This window comes from Phymastichus coffea, unplaced genomic scaffold, assembly GCF_024137745.1.
Source record: "Phymastichus coffea isolate CEN01 unplaced genomic scaffold, Cenicafe_Pcof_1.1 PCOF00003, whole genome shotgun sequence".
NCBI lineage: Eukaryota > Metazoa > Arthropoda > Insecta > Hymenoptera > Eulophidae > Phymastichus > Phymastichus coffea.
Window position 1 is genome coordinate 6,849,663 of NW_026706814.1, and position 14,576 is coordinate 6,864,238.

The following is a 14,576-nucleotide window of genomic DNA, read 5'->3' on the forward strand; positions in this document are numbered from 1 at the left end:
TTCGTGTGTTTTCATGCGTAAAAGAGCATATAGCCAAGCACTGTAATAGGGATTGTGAACTGAGTGGAGAAAAAAATATAAATTTCACTGATGTATTAATTATTAACTCATTCAATTGTGCATATTAATCATGGCTCGTTGTCTATCTTTTAAACAGTATGAAAAAATTTCAATACATACTTTAACTCTTCATTTTATAAAATACTAATTTTATTTTTCTACCGTTTCATTGTAGATTTGCTATGGTAATTATTGTTGACGTACAAGCTTTCAAGTTGAATAATGAACCTGTATTCAAAGAACTTGCAGTCACCAATCTTAACGATGACTATTTGGTACCATCTCATTTTATATTTTCACCACCTTGTCTTTTGGAAGATCTTCCTAGTCTTTCGAAAAGAGAGAACCCCTAGCTCATGCAAAACTTTCATGGAATTGATTGGAATTCAAGAAATATTCCATACAATCAACACTCACAATTTATAGAGGACTTAGGCCGTTTAGCTGCTAACGATGATTCAGTCGTTATCTACGTTAAGAGTCGTTATCTACGTCAAAAAGTTGAGTGGCTCTCGATACATGGCTCACATCTTTAATTTGAAGGTAATAGGTTGTCCTTTACACGAGCCAGGATTTCTAAGGCCCATCTTCTTATCATCGACCTGGTTGGTCAGAAAATTGTTCACTTGAAAATGTGATAGCACTCAAAAGGTGGCTAAAACCTTCTTTCCATTTACCACATATGCCGTCAGAGAGATATGTATATGGATGTGATGGATGAATTACATTTAGAGAATGATGAAAAGAGGTATGATACCGTGAATTAGGGGTGGAGAAAAGACCATATATACGCAGCATCGATAAGGTGAGTATTCATTCAGTTTTCTACATCCTGTGTAGTATCAAGCATCATTATATTCATTCAATATTAAGAAAATAGTTCTAAATCGACATTTTCCAACTCTCCTGTAAACCTCACAACAGATAACCAATGTTCTACAGCAAATCAGACATCCACAGATAAATTACTGTAATTAAATCAAGTCTTGCTCTGGTTGCAGATTTAATTAGCAACAATCAAGATACATATCTACTCAGTTTCAAAGAATTTGCAAAGTTTTTAGTAACAACGTTTGGTAGTTCGAAAATAGTAGAAGAGTCTTGGAAATACACCAAAAATCTGAAAGGCTTCTGCACAATGATCAGTGACACTCGAGAAATAATAGAAGATAGCAACTTGAAATCACTTGAAACTTCAAATAAGTGGTGAATCTAGTGCATATGCAATCTAAATATAATATCAATATGGATACACATCTTATGGTCACAAATCTAAAAATTTTTTGGAACACTAAGAGTTTTCTCAAAAGAAAAATAAACATAGATCTTGTACTAAAAACCATAGATATTTTTATTTGTGTAGAATCCTAGCTCCGTGAAAAACACAGCGTACGTTACCCCGAATTCCTGACATTCAGAAAAGACAGAAAAGTTAAGAAAAAAGAACTAGGAGGAGGTATTCTTCTTATGATTCGCAAAAAATCTAGTATATTATAAAATTTCCAATCTTGTAACACAAGATGACTCTGTTGAAATTTGCGGAGTATGCATTAATAGTGTTAGTCCGCCTATCGATATTTTAGTTTGTTACAGATCTTCAAAGCTTTTATTGTCTTAGGCTCAATGTAATGTTTTACTGGATAACGTAAACAATCGATCTCACTGTCTAATGGTGGGTGACTTCAATGCGCATAATATGTCCTGTAATTGCCCAAATAATGAGAGAAATGGTGAAAATTTTTCTAACGCTATAGACGATCATAAATTATTCATACACAACTTCGATTCCGTGACATATACAAATGTTCATTGCGATTATCATTCTAATTTAGACTTAATTCTAACGACACCTTACCTGAATGAAAAATCGACAGTGAAACTTCACGATGAACTTTGAGGATCGGGCCACTATCCGATCTTTGTTGATATAAGCTCTAAAAAGCATGAATATGAAAACAAAACTTTAAATTAAAAAGTGTTCAGACAGCCTGGTCAATATACGAGAAATTACTCAATGAAAAATACGAACAGCTGTCTCAGGTGAGTACACTTCCAAATCTGCTGTAGAAAAATATTCTTTTTTCACAGATCTAATTACACAAGACGTAAAATTAAGCACTCCTAGAATAGCTAAATTTGTAAAAAATAAAAATAACAGAAATTCGGCCCCTTGGTGGGATAATGAATGTGCACTACTAAAGCGTCTGCGTCGTGCTACTTATAAAAAAATGGCAATTTACCGAAAGCTTAAATGACCTTATCAACTACAAAAAACATTGTGCTTTATTTCACAAGACTACTAAACGAAAAAAAAGGAAAGTTTCGTTGAATTTGCGGAAAGTCTAAATGCTAAAAGATGTAAAGTTTTAAAAAATAACTGGACAAAGCCTTGTATGAAGCATACGTCAGAAAACTTGCAATTTTCTGAAAATGTTACCAATACACTAAACAAACTGTGCTCGCGTACTGACGGTATCTGAGACCCAACATGGCTACCTGACTGCTGACCTAATGAATTTTTTGATACCTATTTTAACTTTTTAGAATTTAATTCCGCTCTCGATTCAAAAAACACTAAATCCGCTCCAGGCATAGACAGGATTGATTTTAAAATCCTTCAAAATCTTCCGATCAAATTCAAACTTATCCTTCTGGATATATTCAACGAAATGTTTCAAAATAATGAATTCCCGCAAATTTGTTAACAATCCTACGTCCACTTCATTACAAAACCTGACAATAGCAGCGTAAGACCTATTTCGCTCACCTCTTACACGTGTAAACCCCTTGAAACTATGATCAAAAATAGACTGTCATGGTGGGCTCGATATCACAATATTCTCCCACCTAGTCAAAATAGATTTCAAAAAAATAAGTCCTGTGCCGATAGCCACGCCACACTTACCCTCAAAATTGAAGAAGTCTTCGCGGAAAAAACACATCCTTGCGGCCTTTCTTAATGTCAAAGGCGCTTTTGATAGTATTAATATTGATATCTTGCTTACGAAGCTAGCTGAATTTGGTTGCTCCAAAAATATTCTGTTTCATCAAATTTATAAAACATGGAAGACTAATATTTACTGATTTATTAAAATACAACTTTCGATAGACTTATCAAGAAGTACCGCAGGGAGGTGTTTTAAGTCCATTATTGTACATTCTTTACGTTACTGGAATTCTTATAAATGTACAAAAAAGTGTAATAGCGTCTCAATTCGCTGACGACATAACTATCCATATTAAACGTGATTCAATTAGAAAAGGAAAGAGAATTTTCACTAACGCTATTAAAAGGATTAAGACCAATCTTAATGCAAGATAGAGCTGACTGAACACAAAACTAAATTCTTACATTTCAATAATTAAAATATCCCTCCAGGTTCACTTAAAATCAAGCTTGATGACTCAAGTATCAAATCAACTGAATCAGCTCGCTTTCTTGGAGTCATCTTTGATCATAAACTATCTTTTTCTCAGCATATCTCACTTATTACAAATAAATGTTATAAAGCTTTTAATATAATTAGGGTTTTAAGAAATTTTTCTTAACTGAAACCATAAATGTAGGCTCTGTTCATCGATTACAATATAATACCATAATGTCGTCTATCCCTGTCAATTGCGAATTAGGGTAATTAAAAGCAATAGCAATACAAACCAAGTTGTGAGCCAATTACTGGAAGAAAGCGATGCAACTGCCATTTGCACTGATGGCAGTAAAACCCAAGATGGAAATTTTTTTGGAGCTGCTTGTCCAACCCTAAATATATATATATATATATATATATATATATATATATATATATATATATATATATATATATATATAAAGAAATCTATAGATCTAAAAGCCTCCGTTTTCACCGCAGAATACATCGCTCTCAGCGAGGCAGTGAAACTCGCAAAGACAGTGATAGAAGACCGACCAATGTATATATATATTCTCTGATTCTTTAAGTGCGCTTGAATTGTTAAGGTCTACAAAAATTAATACAGCTCCCAATGAATATATACTATAAACTAAAAAAAAATATAATGTGTTAATAAAACATAACAAAACAATAAATTTTTTTTAGATACCTTCACACATAGGTATTTTAGGTAACGAGCAAGCTAACTCTCTTGCTAAAGAAGCCACCGCAGTCTCCAGTTGTGATATCAAAAACATTCCTTACACTGATCTTTACGAAACCTTCATGAAGCAAACGCATCAAGAATCAGAACGGTTAAACCTTATCCAAAGCGAGTCTATTGGCTCCTTCTTCTTCGAAAATTATTATAAAAACTATTATAAAAGTTGTAAAAAACCATGGTTTGTAGGAAAAAAACCTTAATAGAGAGTTTATTGTAATTATCAATGGATGTAGAGCTAATCACTACAATCTCGCAGAATCTTTACATAGTAAATAGATAATTAACAATCCTTCATACAAATGTAAGCGTGCCAACCAAAATTTAAACCATGTTATATGGCAATGCGAACTTTATGCTATACAAAAGGAAAAGCTACTCAAATCTTCACGCAGATTGAAACTTACATTACCGCTTTAAATAGAAATGCTCATTGCTGAGCCCAATATCATAGCATGCTCATTTGTATATGAGTTCCTCAAAGATTGTTCATTGAAAGTGGAAATTTATCGACAATTTACCTATATCTAATGTCAAATACCTATGTAAATATTGTATATTAATCCTTCTGTACAACTTTGGCAGCATATATACAGGGTGTCCCATTTTAAAGGAACCACCTCGGAATTTTCGACAGTTGGCGTTATACAAAAAAATTATTCAGACAACAGTTGTTTGGGACAATGGGGGCAACCTTTCTGTGAAATCCGATTTGACCTTGAGATTTATTTTCAAGGTCATTTGAAGGTCTAAGTCATTTTTTGAATAGGAACCCATATTTTTGATCCCGGATTCGGAAAGAGTGGAAAATTCTACGTTTAGATAACGTATTATGTGTGGGGTGCGGTTATCCCCCCCCCTCGCCTAAGGTCATGTAGGGGTCAAATTTAGGATTTTCTTCATCTATGCCCAGGGATGATCGGGCAAGGGTAAGGTTAATTGTAATAACCCAATAACCTCAATAACCCAATAACCAAGAGATATTTTAAATAAGGACCCCCATTGTTTATCACGAATTCGAAAAGAGCGGGAAATTCTACGTTTAGATAAAGTATTATGTTGGGGAAGCGGTTCACCCTACCATCCCACCGGGGGAAGGGTGAGGTTAATAAGGTATTGATTACCCAGCCAGTGAAGGCAAGGTGGGAATGCTCAGCCGATCACGACAAGACGTTGACTACAGATAGAGTTATGGTCAAGATTGTAACACAAAGATTTATCTCATAAGATGTTCAAGAATACCCCCGTTCAAATTTATGCAGTGTTGAATTCTACGTTCAAAACTTTCAACTGTGGACATCAAAACGTGACGCGGAATAGCTCTGCAAGCTTGTATGATGCGTTGCATCATATCTTGCCGTGTTGTTGGTTGCTGTGCATAAACAACATTTTTCAAATAGCCCTATAAAAAGAAATCTGGACTTGTCAGATCTGGTAATCTTGGACACCACTCAGTAATGTCACTACCAATGCCTATTCATCGTCTTCGGTATCGTTGGTTCATGAAGTGACGAACCATTAGTGAGCGATGACACTGTGCACTATCCTGTTGAAGCCATAATCGTCTTCTGTTTTCCAAGTCCACATCTTCCAATAATTCTGGTAATTCATTCTGCAGGAAATCAAGATATGCTGCACCGTTGACATTCCCATCGAAAAAATAACCATTTATTATACCGCACCAAACTACGAGGCTCCATCTATGCTGATTATCAACATGACGTACCCAATGAGGGTTCTGGATAGACCAATAATGACTATTATGGCGATTGAGTTGCCCATTACTATGAAATGTAGCTTCGTCCGAAAACATGACGTATCTGAAAAATTCAGGATCTTCACGAATCCTTGCTTGTGCTCAATTGCAGAATTCGAGTCTGCGACGGAGATCATCTGGCATTAAAGCTTGAGTCAAAGTTATGTGATACGGATGAAATCTGTACAGCCGCAAAAATCTAGCGGCTGTTAATCTTGGGATTCCAGTATGTCTCTGAATTTCACGCAACGAGATATGATGATCCAAATCAGCCATTGCCAAAAGGACGAGAATTCGTGGATCATCATTGTTCGGCATCATAATGCGACGACGATTTCTGCGTATTCGGGGTCGACGTCTCTTTCTTTGCTAGATGATTCGGATTCTCACGTGGTTCGGATAGTGAAGCCTCTCTAGGTAATTTTGGCGGTAATACCTTGCCGCAGCACGATATCGGCCTTGACATACCCCGAGAGACAACAGAATATCAACAATTTCGTTTCTCGAATAATCCGGCATATTCCCTCCTTTTAAGTCAACTAAGAAAATTACACTTGAACTATCCTGAGAAGAACTGTTCGCGAATCACTATTGTCATAAACAATACTAAAAAAGTGTTATTGAAAAATTTAGTTGAAACTTTGTAGGCTTGTCCGGAATCACACCAGAAAAAATAATGGAAATAACATGTTATCCCACAAAATGGAAAATGACACTTCTCATGATGGCTTTGAATACATGAAGTCGACTTTGAAAATTAACCTGAAGTTTAAGCTCAAGGTCACTGTTGTTTGACAATTTTTTTGGGATATTGGTGTTATTGAATTATTGGGGTTGTTGGGTTATTGGATTATTGGGTTATTTGGGTTATCGAGTTATTGGGTTATTACAATTAACCTTACTCTTGCCCCATCATCCCTGTGCATAGATGAAGAAAATCATAAATTTGACCCCTACATGACCTTAGACGAGGGGGGGGGGGGGGTTAACCGCACACCACACATAATACGTTATCTGAACGTAGAATTTTCCGCTCTTTGCGATTCCGGGATCAAAAATATGGGTTCTTATTCAAAAAATGACTTTGACCTTCAAATGACCTTGAAAATGAATCTCAAGGTCAAATCGGATTTCACAGAAAGGTTGCCCCCATTGTCCCAAACAACTATTGTCTGAACAATTTTTTTGTACAACGTCAACCGTCGAAAATTTCGGGGTGGTTCCTTTAAAATGGGATACCTTGTATATCTCATGAGAAATATGAATTGCTAAATAAAAAAAAAAAGAAAGAAAGTTGTACTACTAATCGTGATACTCTAGCTAGACTAACTATCACTGACAAAAAATGCATCGCGGAAGCGCTAATTTCTACCGTGACTCATCTCGAGTTAGGGAAATTTTATATTTGGCACGTGGAGATAGTGCACTCTGCTCTTGCTGACGTTCGTGCAGGTGGATTCATTTTAGCACGCGCTCGCGAATCAGTAGTAATTTTTGCAGTATTAACTAATTTCGCCTGCCTTTACTACTCAACTTCGTGAGAAAACTTTTTTAAGAGCTCTCCCACAGAGTCAGCAACAAAAACATATGAATTGACGGTGCTCTTATGTCGACCTTGCCTGTGTAAACCTTATTGAGACGTAACACAAGCCATTTTTGAAATACATATATATGATAATATTGTATTTCTGGTTTTACTGTAATAGTTAATTTGATTGTGATTAGTGAATTGAGGTAAATGTTTGTTAGGGTGACTTTTATTCATTCTATATGTATCATTTATTGTAACCATTTTTTCATTTGTTTTTAATAAAGATCTGATGAGGTTGGATATCTACCAACGAAACACACGTGTGTAACCTGAGATGATTGTTTGATTATTATTTTTTGACAACGGGTTGTTGTCAAACTCTCGAAATTGGATTAGAAAATTTTGCTAAACCTTGTTATTATAGGGTCTTTTGGGTAAACAGATTAAAAAAATAACATTGAAATTTAAATGATTTTGACCATCTTGGGGTGTCTATTAGACCCCACATATGATATATTTTCTAAACTGTCTAACTATCTATCGTAAAATTCTCCACTGATTCTAAATCTACTAAATCTAGGGTTGAAAGTAGAGATTACTATTCAAAAATAAACGAAAGTTTACCTTTAAAATGGCCATGAAAAATAAGTAAGGTCAAAGTGAAGGTCATCACTAGGTATATCAATGATAAAACTAAAAACTGTATCTAAAACTTTTTTCCCGATAATACTTTTTGTTTGAGATTGGGACGGTCCTAGAGCTTTTGAGATACTCTGAATATAATGCAAATATTTGAATAAATATGTTAGAGTTCTTTTATATGTGATAGTTTAAAATAGTAGTTGAAAATAAAAATCTAATTTTGTCAATGTACATAATTCTCTGCACATTCCGTCGGCTTCCCAGTGAAATTCAATCCCCTTGAATTTTTTCATAAGTTCAATTATGTTTTTAATGAATAGAATATATTTTCTTAAAGTATATAGTAAATAAATGAATAAGATAATTGGAAAAATTTTTATATTACGTCTACTAGATATAAGAATGATTTAAATCTTAAAATACCCACTCCGTATTTTTATACTTCACCCGTTTCATTTATTGAAAATCATATGTCGTTTGAATTATAACAATAGAAATAATAGAAATAGTTGAAAATAATTTGAGATGGATCCATTTTAAGTACTTGTTAATAATGTTATCTTGCAATGTGGTACATTACAAGACTTTGCCTGAGAGTGTTGCATTATTTGCAACACCTCAGGAAAGCCATCTCCTTGCCGCCCGTAACCAGTCGTATAACGCGAACCCAGACGCGTTCTAAAACAAATACTTATCTTTTTTTATGTCCGAACAACAACACCAGAGATATTAATGAAGCAAGCCAGATGAATGCGACACTCAAAAATGGAGCGCACTACAAAATAAGAGAGCGCACGCACACACTCACTCACAACCACGTGTTGCCGACCGGAGAAAAAGCACGGGAAACTTAACTGGAAATGCAACTGAAATGCATGTTGATGATACATGCAGATTCGTTACACTCCCAAACACTAGCACTAACACTCGTGGAACGCTGGCACACCTGGGGTGAGCAGAAAATCGCCGATGAAGTGTCAGCCGGCAATCAGCTGTGTCGGGCTGCCGCACACCATCGACGATATCCTGAGCGCCACACACTCACACTAATAATGACTACTAGTGACACCCAGAAACATAAATAACACTCAAAAACATCACCTGACCGAAACAGGAGCGCTCCAGGAGGCGTTCCAAAGACCGGTATCGGAACACGAGGTGCATGCGCGAGAGAGCTAGCGGCCATTTTGATGCCCCGAGACAGATTGAACATGAGCGAACGAGACAGACTGAACGAGAACGAGCGAGACAGACTAAGCGAGAGCGAGCGAGATAGACTAAACAAGACCGAGCGTGATAGACTAAATAAGAGCGAGCGAGATCGACTATATGAAGCGAGCGAAATGATAAATAAAATTAAATATAAATGCGAAGATTAGGGCGCTACGAATGAAATGACTTTAATTATTTTATTACTCACAATTAATCAAAGTTGAAATTAAAAATGAAAAATGTAAAAATACAGAATTAGGAAAATTCATATGCGACCGACATACCCCTTTATTGTAATTATAAGCGACAAACATTCCGACAAATTAAATTGATAAATTAACCGACGAAATTCGAACTTCTGACGAAACTCGCTGGTGACGTCACGATCAATAAGCGAATTAGAATAAAATTTGATTTCCATCCGCATCGAAAAATAGATAAGAGTAGGGGTAGATCTTTCTGATTGATCAATGTTAACCGACTTAGTGGGGGGATGAGAGAGGGTAAATAGCGACAAAAGTAGGAGATAAAATGCGGGTGCTGTATCTCTCTAATTTACATACTGACCAATGATGAAAAATTCGGAGGGCGTTACCGATATCCGAATTAGCATATCGGCCAATAATAGGTTTTCTTCTCGGAAAGAGGAGTGGAAGAGTGATTTTTTATCACGAAAAGCCGATTCTCGTAGATTTTTCCGCTATCTCTCGGCTGCAACGATGACCTGTAACAAACAGCCCAAATTTTCCAAGTTCAATCACCGAATCTTCCACCGAAATCGTAAGTACGCAAAGTGCCACTCATATTTGATAATTGCGGAGTGCGGGCGTGAGTTTCTCGGCCTAACAGGTCACCGCGACGCGTGGATCCGTCAATGCCGATTTCTCGGGTACGTAGAGTGATTCGCGCTGATCATTCCGCCATTTCCCAGAATTGATGGGATTAGAAGAAGGCGATCGAAGAATAAATCAGTGATCTAGATAATTCGCGTTGACCCTTGCTATCTACTCGAATCAAGACGTGAGTGTTATAATCGAAGATATAGGTATTCAGAGTTTAATTCATTCGTGTTGACCTTCCGCCGTTATTCGAATTTAACGCGCGTGTTAGAATTAGGCGCGAAGAAGATTAGTGTTTAACTCATTTGTGCTGACCTTTCGCCTTTATCTGAATTTAATGCGAGTGTTAAATTAATCGGAAGTTAGTTAATGTTTGAGTTGGGTTGTGTTAACTAATTGTTCGGTTATTAGGACGTAGTTGAAAATTAAGCTTAATCAAACCAGGTTATTAAAATTCTTCGATTACGTCGCACTGACCATTCCGCCATTTTCGTTTAATCGAAGACCGAATGAAAGAACTTTAGTCTCTATTAATTCGTGCCCTTACTATTACATAGAATTGTGTTGAGTTATATTGAACTTTCGTTAATTAGACCACGTGTGTATGTAGAGTGAGATAAAATTAATAAAGAGTGATTAATTTTTTTTTATAAATTTTGCTTCTTGTTACCCTACCTTCTTTACATGCTGATTATTTTCAGCCGCGGACGGTTGTCATCGGGAAACACTGGTTCGTTATTTTTTAGTTCTCACGATAGGTGACATACGGGCGAATTCGAACGAACTTCCGACCCGAGGTAGAGTGTCACAACCTGAGCTGTCGGCATATTACAAACGAGAAGAAGGAAGGAAACCAAATTGTTGGACATCAAAGGCCTGAAATAAAGGAGATCGCGGGTCCCCATACGTTTGCCCACACTACGCAGTCATCCTGGAAGTAAACCGGAGTACGTTGCGATACTAGGCCCCATTCCCAACGATTGCCTTAATCACACAGCGGTTTGGTACCCTAAAATAATCGGAGATAAAGATCCAAACAGGCCTTGTGGCGGAAGAGATTCAAGAGCGCGGCTAAGACCCCCCGAAATTCCCCGCCACAATCTTAAAATATGTTAAATTCCTGAAAAACATATTTTAATAAGAAATTCATTTAAATATGAAAAATGTTATCGAATATCTTATTCAAAATATAAATGTATTGAATATTACTGTCACAAAAATGATATTTTATTATACTTTTAGCAATCTTTATACAGAAACTCACATGGAAGTTCCGTTCTTGAAAATACAACAGAAAAAAGTCACAAAGAAAACAAAGAACAAATTAGACCACGATCAGGATCAGAAAGTAGTCGGAATCCTGTTAGTAAAGTTATTGATCTCATACGACATCGCAGTCACAACTCTCTGAATTCAGAAGATAAAAGAAAAGCGGTATGAATATTTTGTTTTAATTTAACAAAGTTCAAATGACTAACATCTAATTATCGCGAATGCTTATTACTAAATATTTCAATAAAGCACTAAATCACAACTATTTTTATTAATCAGTTGTGGTTGAAGTTTGCTTTTAAAATATGAATTAATTAAAACTAAAACTACCAAATTTTTTTTTATACCTGGATATTTAAATTACTAAAATGAAGTAGAGCTATATACTATCACGTAATATAAAAACTCATGAAGAAAAAAAAATAAAAATATATATACTGTACCGGTTAATTACTTTTGTCCATCAAAAAAGAAATTTGTGAAAACTTCAAAGTCTTATACCTAAGTGAAAAGCGAATATATCGAGATCAGCATAGATGCATTATGAAAATCTTCTCAAGATCTTTCAAAGGATTATATATATGTAAAATATATTATATATTGTATATATATAAAATACGTATCATATATATACAGGGTATCAATTAAGTCCGGCGACGGCTGAATATTTTTTAAAGTACTTCATTTCTGAAAAAGATCAAGGTCATTCTTCAGTAACTTTGAACAAGGAATTCGATGGTGACCTTGGATTTGACTTTGAACCTCATTACTCGACAAGAGCGAGCTGTTGATTATATTGGTTGCATCCCTACTCTTAGAGCTCGATCCACCGTTTTTGTTCCCCTCTCTTTCAGTCTCCCTCTCTGATTATTCTTCACCTGGAACCGTACTACCACTCCGCAGACTCTGGCAGCCGTTGTTTCTTCCTCTTCATTTCCTCTTTTTTTCTAAACTTCCTATCAGCTTCAGTCTCCTTCTAGGCGGCTTGTTCTACCAGTTACTTGATGTAAGTCGTGAGCGACATCTACTGCCTGTCGAGGGAGTAGAATTCTCTCGCTAGTGTTGCCCTCTAGATTCATTTTCTTCGATTCTCGATCTTTTTACAATGCTGTTTACCTCTTACTTCGTAATTTTGTAACTCTTTCTTTCAATTTTGCGATTTCGAGAGTTTTATAAAGCTACAATGGAAGCGTGTCTGAATTATGAACAAATATACGACGTTTGTCATCATGAGGACTTAGTCCTCTTTCCCCCCCCCCTCTCTCTCTCTCTCTCTGTTAATATTTGATGTAATTTGGTTCGTATCTTACACTAGGTACGTTTAATAATTTCTACTTCATTTAAGCTTTTTCGATAATCTGAATGCGTGATATTATTTTTAACTGTATATTTTTTACTCCTTTTACCTTTTTCAGGTGTTTCTTAGTTGCTATTTCAATACTATACAATTTACTTTGTAACTCAATATACTCTCTCATAATGGAGGTATTGCACTCATCCTTCATGATTCCAAGAACTTTTTGTTAGCGAGAGGTATACTAAATTAATTATCAACTGAATAGTCTGATGTGTCAAATTTATTAATCTTGTTTCACGATCTCATACGTATCGTATCAGTAGTTAGTTTAGTAATCTAATTAGTTAGTTAGTTATCTTATAAAGGATTATTAATAAAAAAAAAAAAATTGGTATCGAATAGTTCCAAAATGAGCTCGTTCTCAATTATAGATGAAGATTGATTTTATTAACTAATCAATAAGGATTTAACTAACTCCTAAGGAATCTTACAAATGGAGTATGTAAGGCAAGCGTAGTTCGCTGGTTGTCTCTAGAGACTGCGCTTTTCTACTAGATCGAAGTGGTTTTAAGACTAAGTGATGACGGTGTAAGCAAAGTGATGGTGCTGTAGAACATGGAGGGGATAGCTCGAATGAAAAATTAATATATTCGAAAACTGTAAATGATATAATTTTGAAGAAAAAGGTTTATATACGAGTAAATCGTTATATCAAAAAAATAGTCATTATTGCTTTGAGATAAGATACAGTTCGCATATCACGGGGAACAATTGGATTTATAATCTAAATATGGACTATATTTTTTATGTGCAAGACTTTCAGGATCCTGAAAATATTTTTATTTGTAAAGAGTTCGTTTATTTACAGTATGTCGCGACACTTTAAGCCTCCGTAACATACGAGGTGTGTTCAAAAAGTAACGAGAATTTTTAAATTTCACGGGTTTGGAGAGTCCGCTTGTATAAAATTTTTTTTTATTACTACTGTGGGCAAAAAGTAAGGTGAATTTGTTTGTAAAGTGAAAAATCTTTATTTATTCTTCTACATCAATGTCATTCCCTTCGAAGTAATCCCCTCCCGATAAAATACACTTATGCCAACGTTTTTTCCAATCCTCGAAACATGCCAAATAGTCCCTTTCCGGTATAGCCATCAGCGCCTTCTTCGATTCAGCTCTTATCTCCTCAATCGACTCGAAACGCGTTCCCCGGAGTGGTCTCTTGAGTTTTGGGAATAGCCAGAAGTCACACGGAGCCAAATCAGGCGAATACGGTGGTTGCGGAACGATATGCGTCGAATTTTTGGCGAAATGGTCACGAAGAACGAGTGCAGTGTGAGATGGTGCATTATCGTGATGCAAAACCCAAGAGTTGTTGGCCCATAATTCTGGTCTTTTTAGACGAATTGCTTCACGCAAACGACGCATAACGCTCAAATAATATTCCTTATTAACAGTTTGGCCTTAGTTTGGCCGGGTGGAAGGAATTCATAGTGCACCACACCACGAAAATCGAAGAAAACTGTCATCATGACCTTGATTTTTGAACGACTTAGACGTGCTCTTTTCGGTCTGGCCTCGCCTTTAGCACGATATTCGCTTGATTGGTCGGTTGTTTCAGGGTCGTAAGCATAAATCCAAGTCTCATCTCCCGTAATCATGCATTTGAGCTTGTCCTGATAGTCAGAAAGCATTGTTTCACACACATCAACGCGGCGACTTTTTTGCAAGAAATTGAGCGTTTTCGGTACCAAACGAGATTTGACTTTTCGTAGGCCCAAATGGTCTTTCAAAATTGTTTTCACAGATCCTTCTGATATTCCGATCATATCAGTAA

The 14,576-nt window shown here is 35.9% G+C and overlaps 1 protein-coding gene across 1 annotated transcript in view; it reads left to right on the plus strand.

Annotated features, from left to right (window-relative positions):
* Positions 1 to 14,576, plus strand: part of LOC131666139 (5'-AMP-activated protein kinase subunit gamma-2) — a 1,183,314-nt gene that overhangs the window by 277,901 nt on the left and 890,837 nt on the right. The window contains exon 6 of the mRNA XM_058938551.1: positions 11,414 to 11,605. Within this exon, the coding sequence (XP_058794534.1) occupies positions 11,414 to 11,605 (192 nt within the window). The remainder of the gene's footprint in view (positions 1 to 11,413; positions 11,606 to 14,576) is intronic.